The sequence below is a fragment of the Bactrocera tryoni genome, chromosome 4 (genome assembly GCF_016617805.1).
Source record: "Bactrocera tryoni isolate S06 chromosome 4, CSIRO_BtryS06_freeze2, whole genome shotgun sequence".
Taxonomy (NCBI): domain Eukaryota; kingdom Metazoa; phylum Arthropoda; class Insecta; order Diptera; family Tephritidae; genus Bactrocera; species Bactrocera tryoni.
The window spans coordinates 19,427,036-19,442,225 of record NC_052502.1 but is presented as its reverse complement, the minus strand read 5'-3'; the positions used below and the strand labels follow the sequence as shown (position 1 = coordinate 19,442,225).

At 32.7% G+C, this 15,190-nt stretch overlaps 1 protein-coding gene across 9 annotated transcripts in view; it reads right to left on the bottom strand.

Moving 5' to 3' along the window:
- LOC120775003 (protein scalloped) overlaps positions 1-15,190 on the bottom strand; it is a 289,532-nt gene that overhangs the window by 62,869 nt on the left and 211,473 nt on the right. The window contains exon 1 of one of the 9 annotated variants that reach the window (XM_040104936.1): positions 14,495-14,599. The exons of 7 other annotated variants lie outside the window; for them this stretch is intronic. In XM_040104936.1, coding sequence (XP_039960870.1) covers positions 14,495-14,528 — 34 coding nt within the window. In that variant the 5' untranslated portion in view covers positions 14,529-14,599. Of the gene's footprint in view, positions 1-6,926; positions 6,934-14,494; positions 14,600-15,190 lie in introns of those variants that run through there. One more of the 9 variants, XM_040104937.1, reaches the window with a different exon arrangement.

Sequence of the window (15,190 nt, the reverse complement as noted above, 5' to 3'; positions counted from 1 at the left end):
CCTGCATAAATACTCCTCACTTCGCTTTAAATACATATACAAAATATTTTATTATAAAAGGTAATTTATGTGCGCGAGAGTGAATGAAATAAAATGAATTGGCTGAAGGCAAAAGGCAGAAGACAGCCAAGGAGGTAAATAAAATGCATAAAATACATTTTTTTGTTAGAAAAAACAATTTATATATGTTATTTTCGACTGCACCGAAGCCATGATACCCTTCACACATGCATTTCTTATAATAAAAGGGTATAAAAAAATCTTTATCTTGATTTCAATAGACCAGTATGTATGGGAGCTGTATGCTATAGTGATTCGATCATTTTTCACCAGCTTTGACGTGGTTTTTTCGGGTTCGTGGTCTTTGCCACAACATTCGGCCGGTTAATCGTCTGTTTCCGAGTCGTAGGCATAGAGCCAAGACTCATCGCCAGTAATAGTACGTTTCATGACGTCATTGTAGTCGGACAGCATTGTTTCACAGACGTTAACGCGACGGTGTTTTATCTTCTGGGTAGCCAAAAACATCCGTTTGAAGGCGAACCATCCCTCCTCAGGGTTATTCGCTGGATTTGGAACCCGTCACGTAAAAAACGACCCAATGAAAAGAAAAACAGCCTCGGACAAGCGATCCCCCTTTTGATGACGATTATGGTATACGCATTATGAAATCGCCGCACCTGGAATGTCCGCTTCCTTAATTGGAAAGATGCCGCTTCCCAGCTGGTTGATGTCCTCATAAAAATAAATGCTGACATCACCGCCGTCCAAGAAGTGCGATGGACGGGGCAAAGCCTGAGACGAGTCGGCCCTTGGGACATTTACTAAAGTGACCATATAAAGGAGCGCATATTCGATGTGGGTTTTGTGGTGGGAGAGAGACTCCGTCGCCGTTTCCTGGCATTCACCTCGGTAGATGAACGTCTAGCCACAATCCGCATTAAAACGAAGTTCTTCAACATATCGCTGATTTGCGCCCACACCCCGACGGAAGATAAGGACGATGTGACCAAAGATGTCTTCTATGAGCGCGCCTATGAAAGCTGCCCCCGCCACGATGTCAAAATCGTGCTTGGCGACTTTAACGTCAGGGTAGGCAAAGGAGGTATCTTTCGCACAACGGTCGGAAAATTTAGTCTCCATCAGAAAACATCATCAAATGTAGTACTAGATTCCAGCATAAAAAAATTCATCAAGCCTCCTGGCTGTCTCCGGATCGAAAAACCACCAACCAGATCGATGATGTTTTGATAGACGGAAGACACGTTTCCAATGTTTTAGATGTGCGCGCGCTCCGAGGCTCTAACATCGACCCGGACCACTATCTTGTTGTAGCCAAGGTTCGACGTCGCGAAGCTGCAATCACAACAGATAGCCGAACGATTTTCTACTCGACTTGCACTCCTGCTCTCTGAGAGCACTCGTCAACAACTCGGTATAAGGGAACTGTGGGACGGCATTTCAAGCTTCTTACGTACAGCTGCAACCGAAACCATTGGTTTTCGGATAATGCAAAAGAACAGCTGGTACGACGAGGAGTGCCGTGTTGCAGCGGAGGGAACACAGGCTGCCTACCCACCTCGCAACGTTTGAAGTTTTACAGAATAAAATAATAAATTAAAAAAAAAATTCAAGAAGAATTTTTTGTTTTGCATAATAGAGTTGTGTTTTTAGGTTCGACACATTTAATTTCCGGCAGTTTATGAAGTAAACGCTTGGGTTCCATATGAAATATGTAAATATATCCACATAATTACAAATACTCCAAAATACATATATTTACTAATACCAATATATATACATTCATATAAAAATATATATTTGTATTTCCTTTAAAATATATCTCCACTAAGAAAAAAAATCAGTCATTCATTCATTCACCAAGTAAAAGAACACCACGCCGCGTGTGTGTGAGTGCTCGCGCACAAGAAAAAAATCAATTGCCACTCGGCGTGCTCGAATGTCCTTCCAAGAATTGGCGATAAGCATCTAAACGGTTTTCCCATAACTTTTTTTTCTCTTTTCCCATAGCTGCTAGGTTCGTTCATACACTCGCATTTACTGCTACGCTCAGCGGCGAACTGTTTGAAGTGACATTGGCAGGTATTTACGGTAATGACCCAAATCAAAGTGAGGGAGGAAAGAATATCGAAACAAAAAAATTGTAAGAAATATAATATTAAAATGCCTAGTTTGTTGTTGTTAGGTAAGTGAAGTAGCGAAATAGCACAGAATTTACAAGGTTAAAGATGGCAATGTAGATAGTAGCTATTGGCTAGATAGCTCTGGCTTTGCTGTATGAATCAAATAATGGTGACTTAGTGGGACCCGCTAATAGTGTCGCCGCCTTTGACGTAAGATTTAATGAAATATTGCACGACGGTGTTTGTATTCGCTGTTTTTAGTATTGTAGCCTCCAGTGTGATGAGTCAACAAATGTAAGGTTATGTTTTGGGATTTATGGAGAAAGAGGTTCTAATTTGCTTGAGTACACTCGTACAGGAAGCATAAAGTATAATTATTGATGACTAAGTTGCCGATAATCGTATATGTGTGGTTAAAGTGTTGACCATACAAAGTTGTATTTTGTAGTTTATGAAGTGCGTAAGTGTAAAATGCGGGTTTTGAAAAAAAATAATTATTTTTCCTAAAAAGGTAGTATGTTTATAATAAATTTAATATTTATATCTAAACTAAATTTTTTTTGCTTTTTTGTTTCTTTAAAGGCGCGTAAGTGTATAATGTCGGTTTTGAAAAAATTGAAATTTTCGTGAAAAGTGGTTATGTTTGTGCTCAATTTAAATATTGATAGCTAAACTAGAAAAATTTTGTATTTCTACGGCTGTAAAAATGCGTAAGTGCAAAATGGGTTTAGAAAAAATTAGTTTTTCGTAAAAGGTGTTTAAATTTATATTATATTTAAATATTGACTACAAAAATGTAAAGTTTCTGTATTTTATTTTCTTTAAAAGCGCGTAAGTGCAAAATGTTGGTTTTGAAAAACATTTAAACTTTCAAAAAAAAGTAATTATGTACATATGTATATAAAATATAATTCTTGTTGAAAAAGCAAAGCAAATCTGTTGTCTGCTTTAAAAGTGCGTAAGAGCAAAATTGGGGTTTTGAAAAATAAATAAATTTTCGTGAAGAGGTAGTATGTTCATATTAAATTTAAGTATTGTTAACTAAATTAGAAAAGTTTTGTCTTTTTGCTTCCATAAAAATGTGTAAGTGCAAAATGTTGATTATGAAAAAAGTTGAAATTTTTGTTAAAAAGTAGTTGTATAAATATAATTGTTGTTGACTAAGTTGGCAAAATAATTTTTTTCACTTTAAAAATGTGTAAGTAGAAAATGGGGGTTTTGAAAATTATTCCAATTTTCGTGAAAGGGTACAACGTTTAAATTAAATTTAAATATTGATAGCTAAGCTTTTTTCTTCTTTAAAAGTGCGTAAGTGTAAAATGTTGGTTTCGAAATAATGTAAAATTTTCGTAAAAAGTGGTTTATATTAAATTTTTCAAATAAAAAAAGTATTTTTTTTTAACTATCAATACATAACTAAAGCAGAAAAGTTTCTTCTTTTTGTTTGTTTAAAATTGCGTAAATGTAAAATGTGGGTTTTGCAGAAAATTGAAATTTTCTTAAAAAGCGGTTAGGCATTTACTAAAGTTTAATTTTCATAACTAAACTAATAAAATTTTGTCGTTTTGTCTCTTTAAAAGTGCGTAAGTGCAAAATGTTGGGTTTGGAAAAAAAATGAATTTTTCAAAAATGTGCTAAATTTAAGCATTGATGACTAAGCTGGTAACTAAGGTATCTACAACTTTTTGCTACTTTAGAAGAGCTTAAGTTCAAAATACAAAAAATATTATAAAAAATTAATTTTAAGATTTTTGATCTAAATTGAATGCCAAACAATTTAAAGCGCATTATTTTTAATTAATTTATGAATTTATTTTTTTTTCTGCCAGTCGCGGCGAGTACACGGCTGTTCTTTTTGCCTTTTTTCGCTAACAAAAATTGTGCGTAAATAATTTGTGAGGCATTAACCCGTAAGTGATCAACGTGTTTGGCATTTATAATGAAAAGGGCGCAAAAAAAAAATAAGAACAACAACAAACAAACCAATATTTGAACAGAAGAATTTGTGGAGAAGACAGAGAAATGAAGTTGCGGCGATAAGCTGACCAAAGCAGACATTTAAGCCAATATATACATATGTATGTATGTATGTATATTGACATATGTATCTATACATACATACAAATATTTTTTATCATACATTTACATTTTTAAGCCAAAAGTTATTGCAACCTCAATTGCTTAGCCTGAAGCTTTTAATAATTTTTGTCGCTATTGTTGTTGTTTTTATTGTTATTAGTGTTTTATCGACAGGCGCATTAACATCAAATTAAATGACAAGTGTTTTCTTGCCTTTGCATAACAATAACTTGGGTTAACGTGGAAAACGCAAACACGCCACTTTGCTCTGACTCAAATTGCTTAGCCGCCGCATATTTTGGCTTATCACAACAACAACAAACGCGCTACACAGCTGCTTTGCATAAGCAATTAATTAATTGAGCAGCGCGGCGTAGTAGAAAGAGGTGCAAGAAAAATGAGAAAAGGTCCGAAATGAAAAAAATACTAAGATTGACCAATAAAACGCGCTGAATGGTGTTTTCGAAATTATTACTATTAGAAAAATATTAAATTTCTTTACTAAAAGCACATTTTACATAAATTATTTGCTTTTATCGCTTGCGCCAAATCAAAAGTTTTTCTGGGAATTCAACGCATTTGAGGTGTTTTTGTGCATCAACAGTGTTTGACAACTTCGAAAATGGCTTAAAGAGAGTTGTCACACATGCATATATACATATGTACATACTTTCATATATACCCACATACTTATGTAGAAGTATATGCATATACTCATATACACCCAAGTATTCAAAAATATACAACTTCACCGATATAAATCGGTTGCACACCTGTTGCTAAGCATAAATTCATAAATGCGTATGTATGTATGTGTATGTACATACATATGTATATAAATATACTCATAAAAGCTCATTAACATATACGATTGCTTGTCGTTTTCTGTAAGGCGCTTGTTAACCGTACATAGCTGCGCTGCCCGAAATAAACTTCTTCTCTTCATTACCATTCACACGATCAACTCGTCGCTCGCTCGCTGCTTGCATTATCGTTGCGCTTGTTGAGCTCTAGTAAAATCTCATTTACGTATTTGTGTTAATTTTCAAATAAATTATGCTAATATCATGGCGATTTGGTAACATAGTATGGAAAAAATATTTAAAAAAATAAAAAAAAATTAAAAAATACATAAAGAAAAAGAAAAAAATAAATTAAAAAAAAACAAAAATTAAAAAAAATTAAAAAAATTAAAAAAAAAAACAAAAAAAATAAAAAAAAATAAAAAAAAATTAAAAAAAAAAAATTAAAAATTAAAACAAAAAAAAAAAAAAAAAAAATAAAAAAAATAAAATAAAAATTGGAGCACAATAATAATGTTAAGGCTCCTTTAAATTGTTTGTATTAGTGTATGTTATTTATTATTATTATTTTTGTTTGTATATTTCTTCTTCTTAATTGGCGTAGACACCGCTTACGCGATTATAGGCGAGTTTTTTGTATATTTATGTTTTGTATTATTAATATTTTTTTTTTTTGAAGACTGAAATTTCCGTCACATGATTTTTTGTATGTTTTTAATAAAAGTCATATGGCAATTTGCATAAAATATCATCAAGTATTGAGATTGAGTGTAAAAAATCAGATATTTTATTATAAATACATAAAAACCTGTAATCGAAGGTATTCCCTTCAGAGTTGCAGTTTGTATAGCATAAAAAGGTATAAAATAACTTTTAGGGGACTCACTACTTGTCATACCGCACCATAAAATCACACAATCATAAGTTTTTACATTCAAAAAGAACTTGTTACTGGTTTACATTCAAAAATGAGCTTACGGAATTACGGTTCTCAACGATATGTTTTCGGCTAGTTATAACTTATAACTTTATGACACTATATGAAGTCCCTATTTATCTTGATTTTGATTACTCCGTTGGTTTGTTAGCTATATGCTACAGTAGTCCGATCTAAACAATTTGATCGGAGATTATGGAGCTTGACTTTGATAATATTTTATGCTCGTGCAAGGACTTCAAGGGACTTCAGTTTGATCGTTCAACTGATCGCTTCAGTATGGCAGCCGTGTCTTATAGTGGTCCAATATTGCCGGTTGAAATGAGCAGCAATTTTAAGTTGAAAAGGACATGTGCAAAATTTCAGATCGATAACTCAAAAGCTGACTAGTCGGACATAAGCAAAATCGACTCTGCTCAACAGGGGAATCATTTATATACTACACACTTTGTGAGTGAGGTCTCCGACCTTTACTTCTGAGTGTTACAAACTTAAATATATTATTCAAGCTATAATAAAACCCGTAGAAAGTGGACTATAAGCATTATGGCACATACATACTTATGTATGTATATTGTTATATTAAATTTGTTAAATATACTTTTATTAACAAAATTATGGTTAATACTGTTATTTGATGTTTTACTCTAAAATTTTTTGAGCGAGCTGATGCAATAGCAATACCCATATTTCAGAGAAAAGTAATATCAATTCTTAACTTCAAATAAGTAAAAGTGTTTCTCATTTTTTGACACAAAAATTATCTTTTTGGTGTTCTGTTACTTTCAGAATGATACGATCTTTAATTATATGTGGTTTTCTGTGCTTCTAAAGGAATAACTCAAACTTTACTTAATCATCGCTAAACACTGGACCGTTCTCACTCATTCATTCTTGCTTGCAATCTCAGATAGAAACTCCGGTTGACGGATGAAGTAGAAGTATAGAAAACGGAAATCATACCTTTTTGTTTTGAAGATCCAACATTGAAGGATATTCTATCAATCTACGTTTAGAAAGACTCTTGGAACAAACGATGGAGTCAAGATGAACTTAGTACTATCTATTCAATTATGAAGAAAAGCTTGACACTGCAAGTCGGTATTTCACCTCTCTTACAAAAACTTGGATATATCCTCAAATTAGTCCTAGAAATAGTTCGTTTTAGACAACAGAGCCCAACTTCTATGGGTTTGTTCAAAAAATTTCAATTTACGTGAATTTTGAACTTGAAAGGCGTCGCTGACAGTGCAGTAAAAAAATAACGGTGTTGTTTTGAAAAGATCAGTTGGACCGAAGCCTATGCTCGTTGCTGTTGATTAAAAGTTGGATTATATTATTTGTAAGTATTGACTCAAAAAATTCTTTTTCGAACGCGATATTAAAGAAGTTTATTAAAAATTAGATTCCGAAATTGGAACTTAAAGGAAAATGTGGATTTATATATTTTCATTTTTTTTAATTTCAGCGATATTTAACTTAAGTTTTAATTTTAAATGAAATGAATAAAAATTTCGGAAAATTTACAATAATGATATCTGGTATTTCGAAAAGTTTACGTATGGATATCATCTGGTATTTTATATCTGTCTTTAAATTTTTCGAAACTTTTATTTCATTTCATTTAAACTTTAAGGTTAAGTAAAATATATATATATATATTAAAAAAAACCAAAAAATATAAATACATAAATAGTAGACATAATAAGTATGAAATATATGTGTATGTATGTCTGTTTATAAGTAGGTAAAGTCACTGATAAAGTAGTAAACTGCCGTTGGCGCGTAATACGCCATATCGGCGCTTAGCTCGTAATCTTTTTTTGGCAGCTTAAGCTACGCCAAAAGCAAAACATTGAAAGCAATGAACTCTAATTGGAACCAATACGATGAGCACCAATATAAGCCCAGTAGGAAAATTTCGAGCAGCAGAGAATATTGTTCGCGCATATATATATGACAAAATGTATTTATATACAAATGTATATTTAAAAATAAAATAAAAATTACATTTCTAAAAGAAAACTGAAAGTAATGTAAAAAAAAAAAAAATTGTGGATTTACGGAAAGTTCGACGGAATCAGCTGATTTGAGCCTATTTTTTGCTTATAAAACTTATATACGCGAACTAGTCGCTCGGTGTTTGAGATATCGAACTGAATTTTAGCATACATACCTTTCTGGTCAAGATGCTAATTATTTGTCAGAAATACTAATATCGAAATACTATAGCATATAGTTGCCATACAAACTGAACCATCAAAGCCAAGTTCTTGTATGGAAAACTTTTTTATTTGACAAGGTACTTTCACAAAATTTCGTATAGCTTATTGTACGAGGCAACACTACAATCTACGTATAAATTGTGAAGAACGGACTCTTAGATCATATAGCTGCCATACAAGCTGACCGATGAAAATAAAATTTTTGTATGATAGACTTTCTTAAATGAAGAGATATCTGCACGAAATTCGGCGTGGATTATTTTCTAAGGCAATGGTATAATCTACGGAAAATTCGTTCAGTTCGGACAATTATAGCATATAGTTGCCATACAAATGGACGGATCAAAATCAAATGCTTGTAAGATAAACTTTTTTATTTGACAAGCTGTAGTGTCTAGTGTGAACTTCTATGGTTCTATAATAAGAAATTAATGAATGACTTAAAAAAATAAAATTTCTAAAATCCTCGATTTCCTACAGGGTATCTCTAAAAGGTGCGTATATTTATGTGCGAATGATTGCAAGTAAATAGAAATTTAAATTCATATTTTGCCACAAGCGAGACACATCATCTACATACACATATACATATGTATATACACATGTCAACAATTCTTAATGATATTCAAGCGAATTTTTGGCATAACTTTTTCTACTAGCTCGCACGAATTCCGCACATACCAAGGGTGGGCTTCCATATCAACGAAATATTCTGAACTCTCTTCGCTTATAAACATATGTAAGTGTGTAGCTGTTTAGGTGAATATAAATTGATTTTTATTTTTGGATTATGGACAGATTAAAAAAAATATGCATTTCTATTGTATTCACATATATTACAATAAATCGAAAGCTGATAATATCACAAACATACACACACACACGTTGGTGTCACTGTTTTGAAACATTTGAGCATACAAATTATTTGCTAAATGCGTAAAAAATGCACTTGAAAGGCAAATCTCAAGTGCTTTTTCATTTTACGCATTTGTCAAAACGCCTCGCCTGAGGGGTGACTTTCGGTGGCGAGCGAAGGCGCGCGCTGGCGAGGATCGAAGGACAGTTTCATCAGCAGACAGGCAAAAAAAATACAACAATTTGCAATTTTTTGTTGTTGTTGTCGCTCTTCATAAAAGGAAATTCTTTGCTGCCTACCACCAATGGCAGGGCCACCACCGTCATCGAGAGCAAGCGCAACACCACCTCCACCAATTCGCCGCCGCCGTCGTCTCAATGTACTGAAAATCATGCTGACAGCTGCCGCTTTCGAAACCAGTTGAGTCTGCCACATTTTGTTCTGTCACCGTTTGTTTGTTATTGTTTATGTGCAAGTGCGTGTGTTAGAGAAATAACATAAAACAACAATAAAAACAACAAATGCAGACTTATATATAATATGTAAATTTAAATCATTTTGTCAGCAGGCGTTTGAAGAGTGTGTGCATGTGTAGGTGTTTGCATGTTTATATGTATGAGTGTGTGTTCAATTTCAATTTCGAGGCTATTTTTGCGCATGAAAGCATGCTATGTAGAGTCCTTTCGGCATAAAGGATTTTTTTTTGTTATTTTGTGGGTTAGTAATTGCTCTTGATTATATCTTGCAGCAGGAGTAGAGTATGTAAACGGAAAAGTTTACAAGTAGAGAGATAAGGGACGAAATTTGTGTCCAAAAAAATTGAAAGGGTTTGATATAGAAAAATTAACGAAAAAAATCATTGTTAGAAGCGGGAATGGAAAAGAGTTACATAGCAGCAAAGATTATACAAGTTAGAGACTCACCCAAAAATAACTAGTTGTGAACTAGTTTGAAAAAACTTATTTTTTTAGAGCTTTTTTGTATTGGAAAATAATTTTTTGAGTTGAGTTTGAGGAGTTATTCACACACATTTAAAAAAAATTAAAAACTAATTTAAAACTTGACTACATTGAGGCAAGTTTTTAGCAGCAACAACTACTAAGAAATGCCTTTTCGTCACTCGAATGCCGACTATTTGTGTTTAAAATAAAGTAAGCTATTAAAAACTGATAGCTGCGAAAGTAGTAAAAATAGGATTGAAAATATAATTTGTAACTAACTCCTAACGAACTAGTTGCGGTCTCGTCTCAAAACAACTAATCACTTATTAAGCTAAAAAACTAAATTTCTAAATGTGTAAAAATAAAAAAAATTTAATAAGTTAGTACTTCAACTGACTCCAACAGAACTAGTTGTGGTGTAGTCACCGAATTTTTCTGAAAAGTTTTAATTAGAAAATGTTAAAATTTAAAAGATCCGTAGAAACTGAACAAAAAAATTATTATATTTTAGAACTCACTCCAAAAAACTAGTTGGGGTCTAGTAACACAACAACTAATTACTTTATGGTGAGATATTCATATTGAGTTTGAAGAAGAAGTTAAACCAAAAATAATAATAAACAATAATTGAAACTAAACAGAAAAATTGAAATATTTTTTAAAACTCACTCCAAAAGAACTAGTTGGGATTTCGTAAAACAACAACTGTATTCTGATCTCTTTTTGCAGAGAAATTACAATTATGTTTAACATTAGAATAAAACTAATAAACAATAACTTTTTTTGGGAAAGGCACTCTAATATACATAACTAGTTGTGGGCTGGTCTCAAAACCACTAGCTACTTCTTACTGAGGAATAAATATATTTATATTAAGATTAAAAAATGGCTAAAAATTAAAATAAAAACAAATAAAATATTTTTAGAAGTCACTTCAAAATAAGCACTTGTGGTCTAGTCGCTTAATAACTAGTTAAAAATTGGTTAGCTTTTAACAACTTGAGCATTATGTAAACGATAACAATGCAATTAGTTTCTTTAAAGTTTTATAGACTACATAAAAAGAATGATTTTAATTAAATTTTTAACCCAACTAACCCCTAAACTAGCGTAACTACCACCATAACCAGGAAGTAATCATATTGTCAAGAGCTACAACATTTTCGGTATTCAACAGTCCTTTCAAACCTAAATAAAACCGGTTATTAAATCATGCAGACTATCGATTATTGGTCATCTGATTATTAGTTTTGTAATCAAGCCCCTTCTCCTTTCACTATCTTCCTTCTGTCTATCAAAGCGCTTCAAAGCAACACTGGGTCAGTGCGTCTTTAGTCAAACGTCAGTCAAATGCCAGCTGCGTCGCTCCCCTGCCTCATCCGCGCCTATTGTAGAACCAACCTTTAGCTGCGGTTAAGTGCTTTTATATATGTTTACGCATACACAAACAAAAAAAAAACAACAAAAACAAGAAAGCAGAAAGAAACGTTTAACAAAGCGAAGATAAGTCATGAATTTGATGAATGATGCTCACTCGTGCGCATTTCTATTCATTTTGACGTTTTTATTAAATTCGCTAAGCTATCTCAGCGTTCGGTCATCGAAATAGTGCGATGAGTTCGAAGCTCTCGAAGAGGATGAGGGTGGCAGGGTGAGTTCGGTGCGCCCTCAGATGGCGTAAATTTGTTTTTTATATCCACTTGTTGTTGCTTTCAGTGATTTAAATATAATGTGTTGTGAATGTCCATTGATGAGGATTGCTAGATGATTTTTATTTTGTTGAGCAAAAAAAAAAAAACAAATAAATTTAAGGGTTCTATTTTAAAGTGGATTCTTGTGACTTAACCCTTTTCAAGTTGCCTTGTGTAAGTTTGCTGTGTCTACATAGAGATTTTGGAGTTATTTTAGCTAACCAAATTATAGCGATTACTTTAACAACGATCGATTTCGGGCTTGATTTCGTAAATAAAATTTTGTTGAGCTCAAAAGACACGAAGAGGAAGACTTGAGGACAGGTTGTATTAAGCAAAATTTCTGGAAGATTTTCTTGAAATTCTATACAAACAGAATGAAACATGACTTAAGTTTAGTCGGGTATTCATCAGCGCTATTTTAGCACTGAAATTATTTTGAAGTAAATTTATTTGGATTAATCTACATTTTTGTAGTTCCTTTGAGTTTTTGACCATTTCCAGCGCTCATCAAGTTTTTTTTTGTCTTTTTTATCGAGCCCCTCAGTTCAGAACCGCAGAACTAATTCGTGACTGATACATTCCTACTAATCACATTAATTTTTTTCAACAATTGAGATTAAATTACTATATATTTATACATAGCACATTCTTTGTTCTTTCTTCAAAATTCTTGTTAACCATAACTTCGGCTTCAAATTAAACATATTTTCTAAGAACAAACTTAATCCAAAATTTATTTATAAAATAATGTTATGAATCATTGAAGATACAAGAGTGATATTTGTGACTTTCTCATAATAAATTTTGGAGGTCGTCAGAAACCGCAAAAAAGTTTCAACAGCAAAGCTTACTCATAGTTATTGAAAAATTTCGACATTCAATTTATAGCGAAAAATGCGACTAAGCTATACCTCGATTAGTTTTTAAGTGCAACTATAATAAATTATAAATAATTCCTGAATAATCCCTGAAATCGAATCAATCAATTGATTTATTGAGAGAACATTTCAGTGAGTAGCTAATTTCACGTTTTGAAGCAGTCACTTGGCCACCAAGGTCGTGTGATATCATACAGTTAGACTTTTTCCAGTGAGGATATGTAAAGTCTAAAGTCTATGCGGACAATTCCGCTTCGATTCAGACCTTGGAGCAAAACATCATGTGTGTCATTCACCAGTTATCAGTCGAAATGCTTGAACGGGTCATAAAAAATTGGAAACAATGGTTGGCCCATTTGAGACCTAACCGCGGTCAACATTTGAAAGAGATAATCTTCGAAAAATAAATGCCAAATAGTGTTCTATCGAATGGTAATAACCATTTCCCGATAAATTTGAAGTTTCTGTGTTTTTTCTTTAAAAAAGTAGGGAACCTCGAAATGGATCACAATTTAAATGATCCAGCGATCCGTAGACTCTCTTGTAGGCAATAAGAAGTGCTGTTTTCATATTAATTTTAAGCTCAGTAAGTTCTGTTTTTAAAATTAATCTTATGTTATACAGTGAGCCTCGAAAAAGTTCACTTCAGTTGATCTATATTGTATTGGAAAATCTTTTGGAGCTGCGCAATAACATGCAGTTCAATCTTATGCATGAGAAGCTGATATAAAATCTTAAGGCTGATCAAGTAGAAGGTAAAAAAACAGGTCCTCTACCGACACCATCAAAAGGGGTTTTTGCATATTATTCATGGTACTTTGAATCGCCAATTGGTAGGGAATATGGATGTTTTCTACTTTGTCAGGTTTGTATTTCGACGACTTGGTTCAAAATTACACCAGCACACATGCAAGCTACATATATTACGCTCATACTAAAATATCAATTAATCTTGAATATGTAAAAATAATTATAATACAGTTTACGACTGGAAAGCAAGTTTAAGAAGCATCTATCAAAATGTTAACTCAATCAAAATTTGAGACCTGGACATAGCGTCAGCCTCAAAAACTCGAATGGTTGAGAAAATTCACTTCTGATTTCAATTCTTTCTTTTTTAAGAATTCATATCTCTTTCACAGTTTTTCTTTACAAGTATATGAATTGTCGAACTTAAACTATTTTTTCGAACTGTTTAGGTAAAGAGTTGCCAACTTTTTGAAACATTTAAGTCAAACTAATATTGTAATGTAATAATTTTACTGTAAATAAATGTATTATTGTAATAAGAACAGCAAAATTAATGATTTTAACAGAGATTTTTAATAAAAATATTTTGGATTAGTGTTGCCACCTGTTTTAATTTTAGTGGTAAATAAATGTATTATTGTAATAAAAACATGACATTATAAACTTAACGGCAATTTTTTACTAACATATTTTGGACAAGCGTTGCCATCCGTTCAAAAACATCTGTACCAATTAATGCAATTATAAGTAAATAAAGTACAGCAATACTAACAGCAAATTAACTTTCATCAAACTTATTTTAGACAAGTGTTGCCACCTGTGTGAAAAAAATTATACCAATAAATTCTTAAAAAAAAATTAGAGTATAGCAATATGAACAGCAAATTAACTATCAATAGATTTATTTTAGACAAGTGTTGCCACCTGTTAGAAAAAAGTCTAAAACTTTATGAAATTAATTCATTATTGGGGTATGAGGTGTATTTCGCAGTTTATTAATTGCTCTCACATAGAAATATTTTCGGCGTGATTAGACTAGTCCACAAATCTGAATTGAAGATGTCTGTGGCGTGCTCGGATTAAGAATTTCAGTTAAAAAAAATTGTTTTCTTAATTTTATTATACTTTGTTTGTATTCTGCTGTCATCGCTAATTTCTATAAACAAAGCACTTTTGCATAGACTTACCGGACAGGGCCCTAAATTCCTCCAGGTAATCCATATTTTTTGATAACGGCGCCACTTTGGAGCCGTGTTCCTCAGGTTTCGAATAAATTTTGAATTTTCACAAGCAAAAACAACAAAAAAATTTCCAAGCCAAGCACTTTGAATATTTTCTTTATTTATTTAGTGCAAACTCAGCGCGTTTTTAGCACAAAAATGCATATGTAGATATGTATATGACTCTCTTTCATATGTATATCACCGCTTGTATATGTATGTATTTTGAATATATGTATATTTTAATTCACTGCCAAATATTTTGCACTTTTACATGCGCTTCATGGTACGAGGCCCGCCACAAGCGCGCCGACGAGTGGGAGGATACACTTTTTCCAAACTAGAGAATTTGCAGATAATAACGAAAATTATTGCAAAGTAAATATCATGCACAACAACAACAATGTTAAGACGCAACACGCACGGACACTCGCTAAACGCCTGTGTGTTGTGGACAATGCGACACGAACACCACCGCCACGCACGAATACGTACACGAAACTGGCGAGCAGCGGGCATTTGCTGCGTTGATTCAAAACAAAAAGCCAAGAAAATAATCAAATACCAACAACAACCAGATATACATATGTAAAGAGAAAAAAGCAAATGAGACAAGAGAGTGCGCGTATGGGTTTTGATATTGAGGCGTCCGTGTGTGTGTGT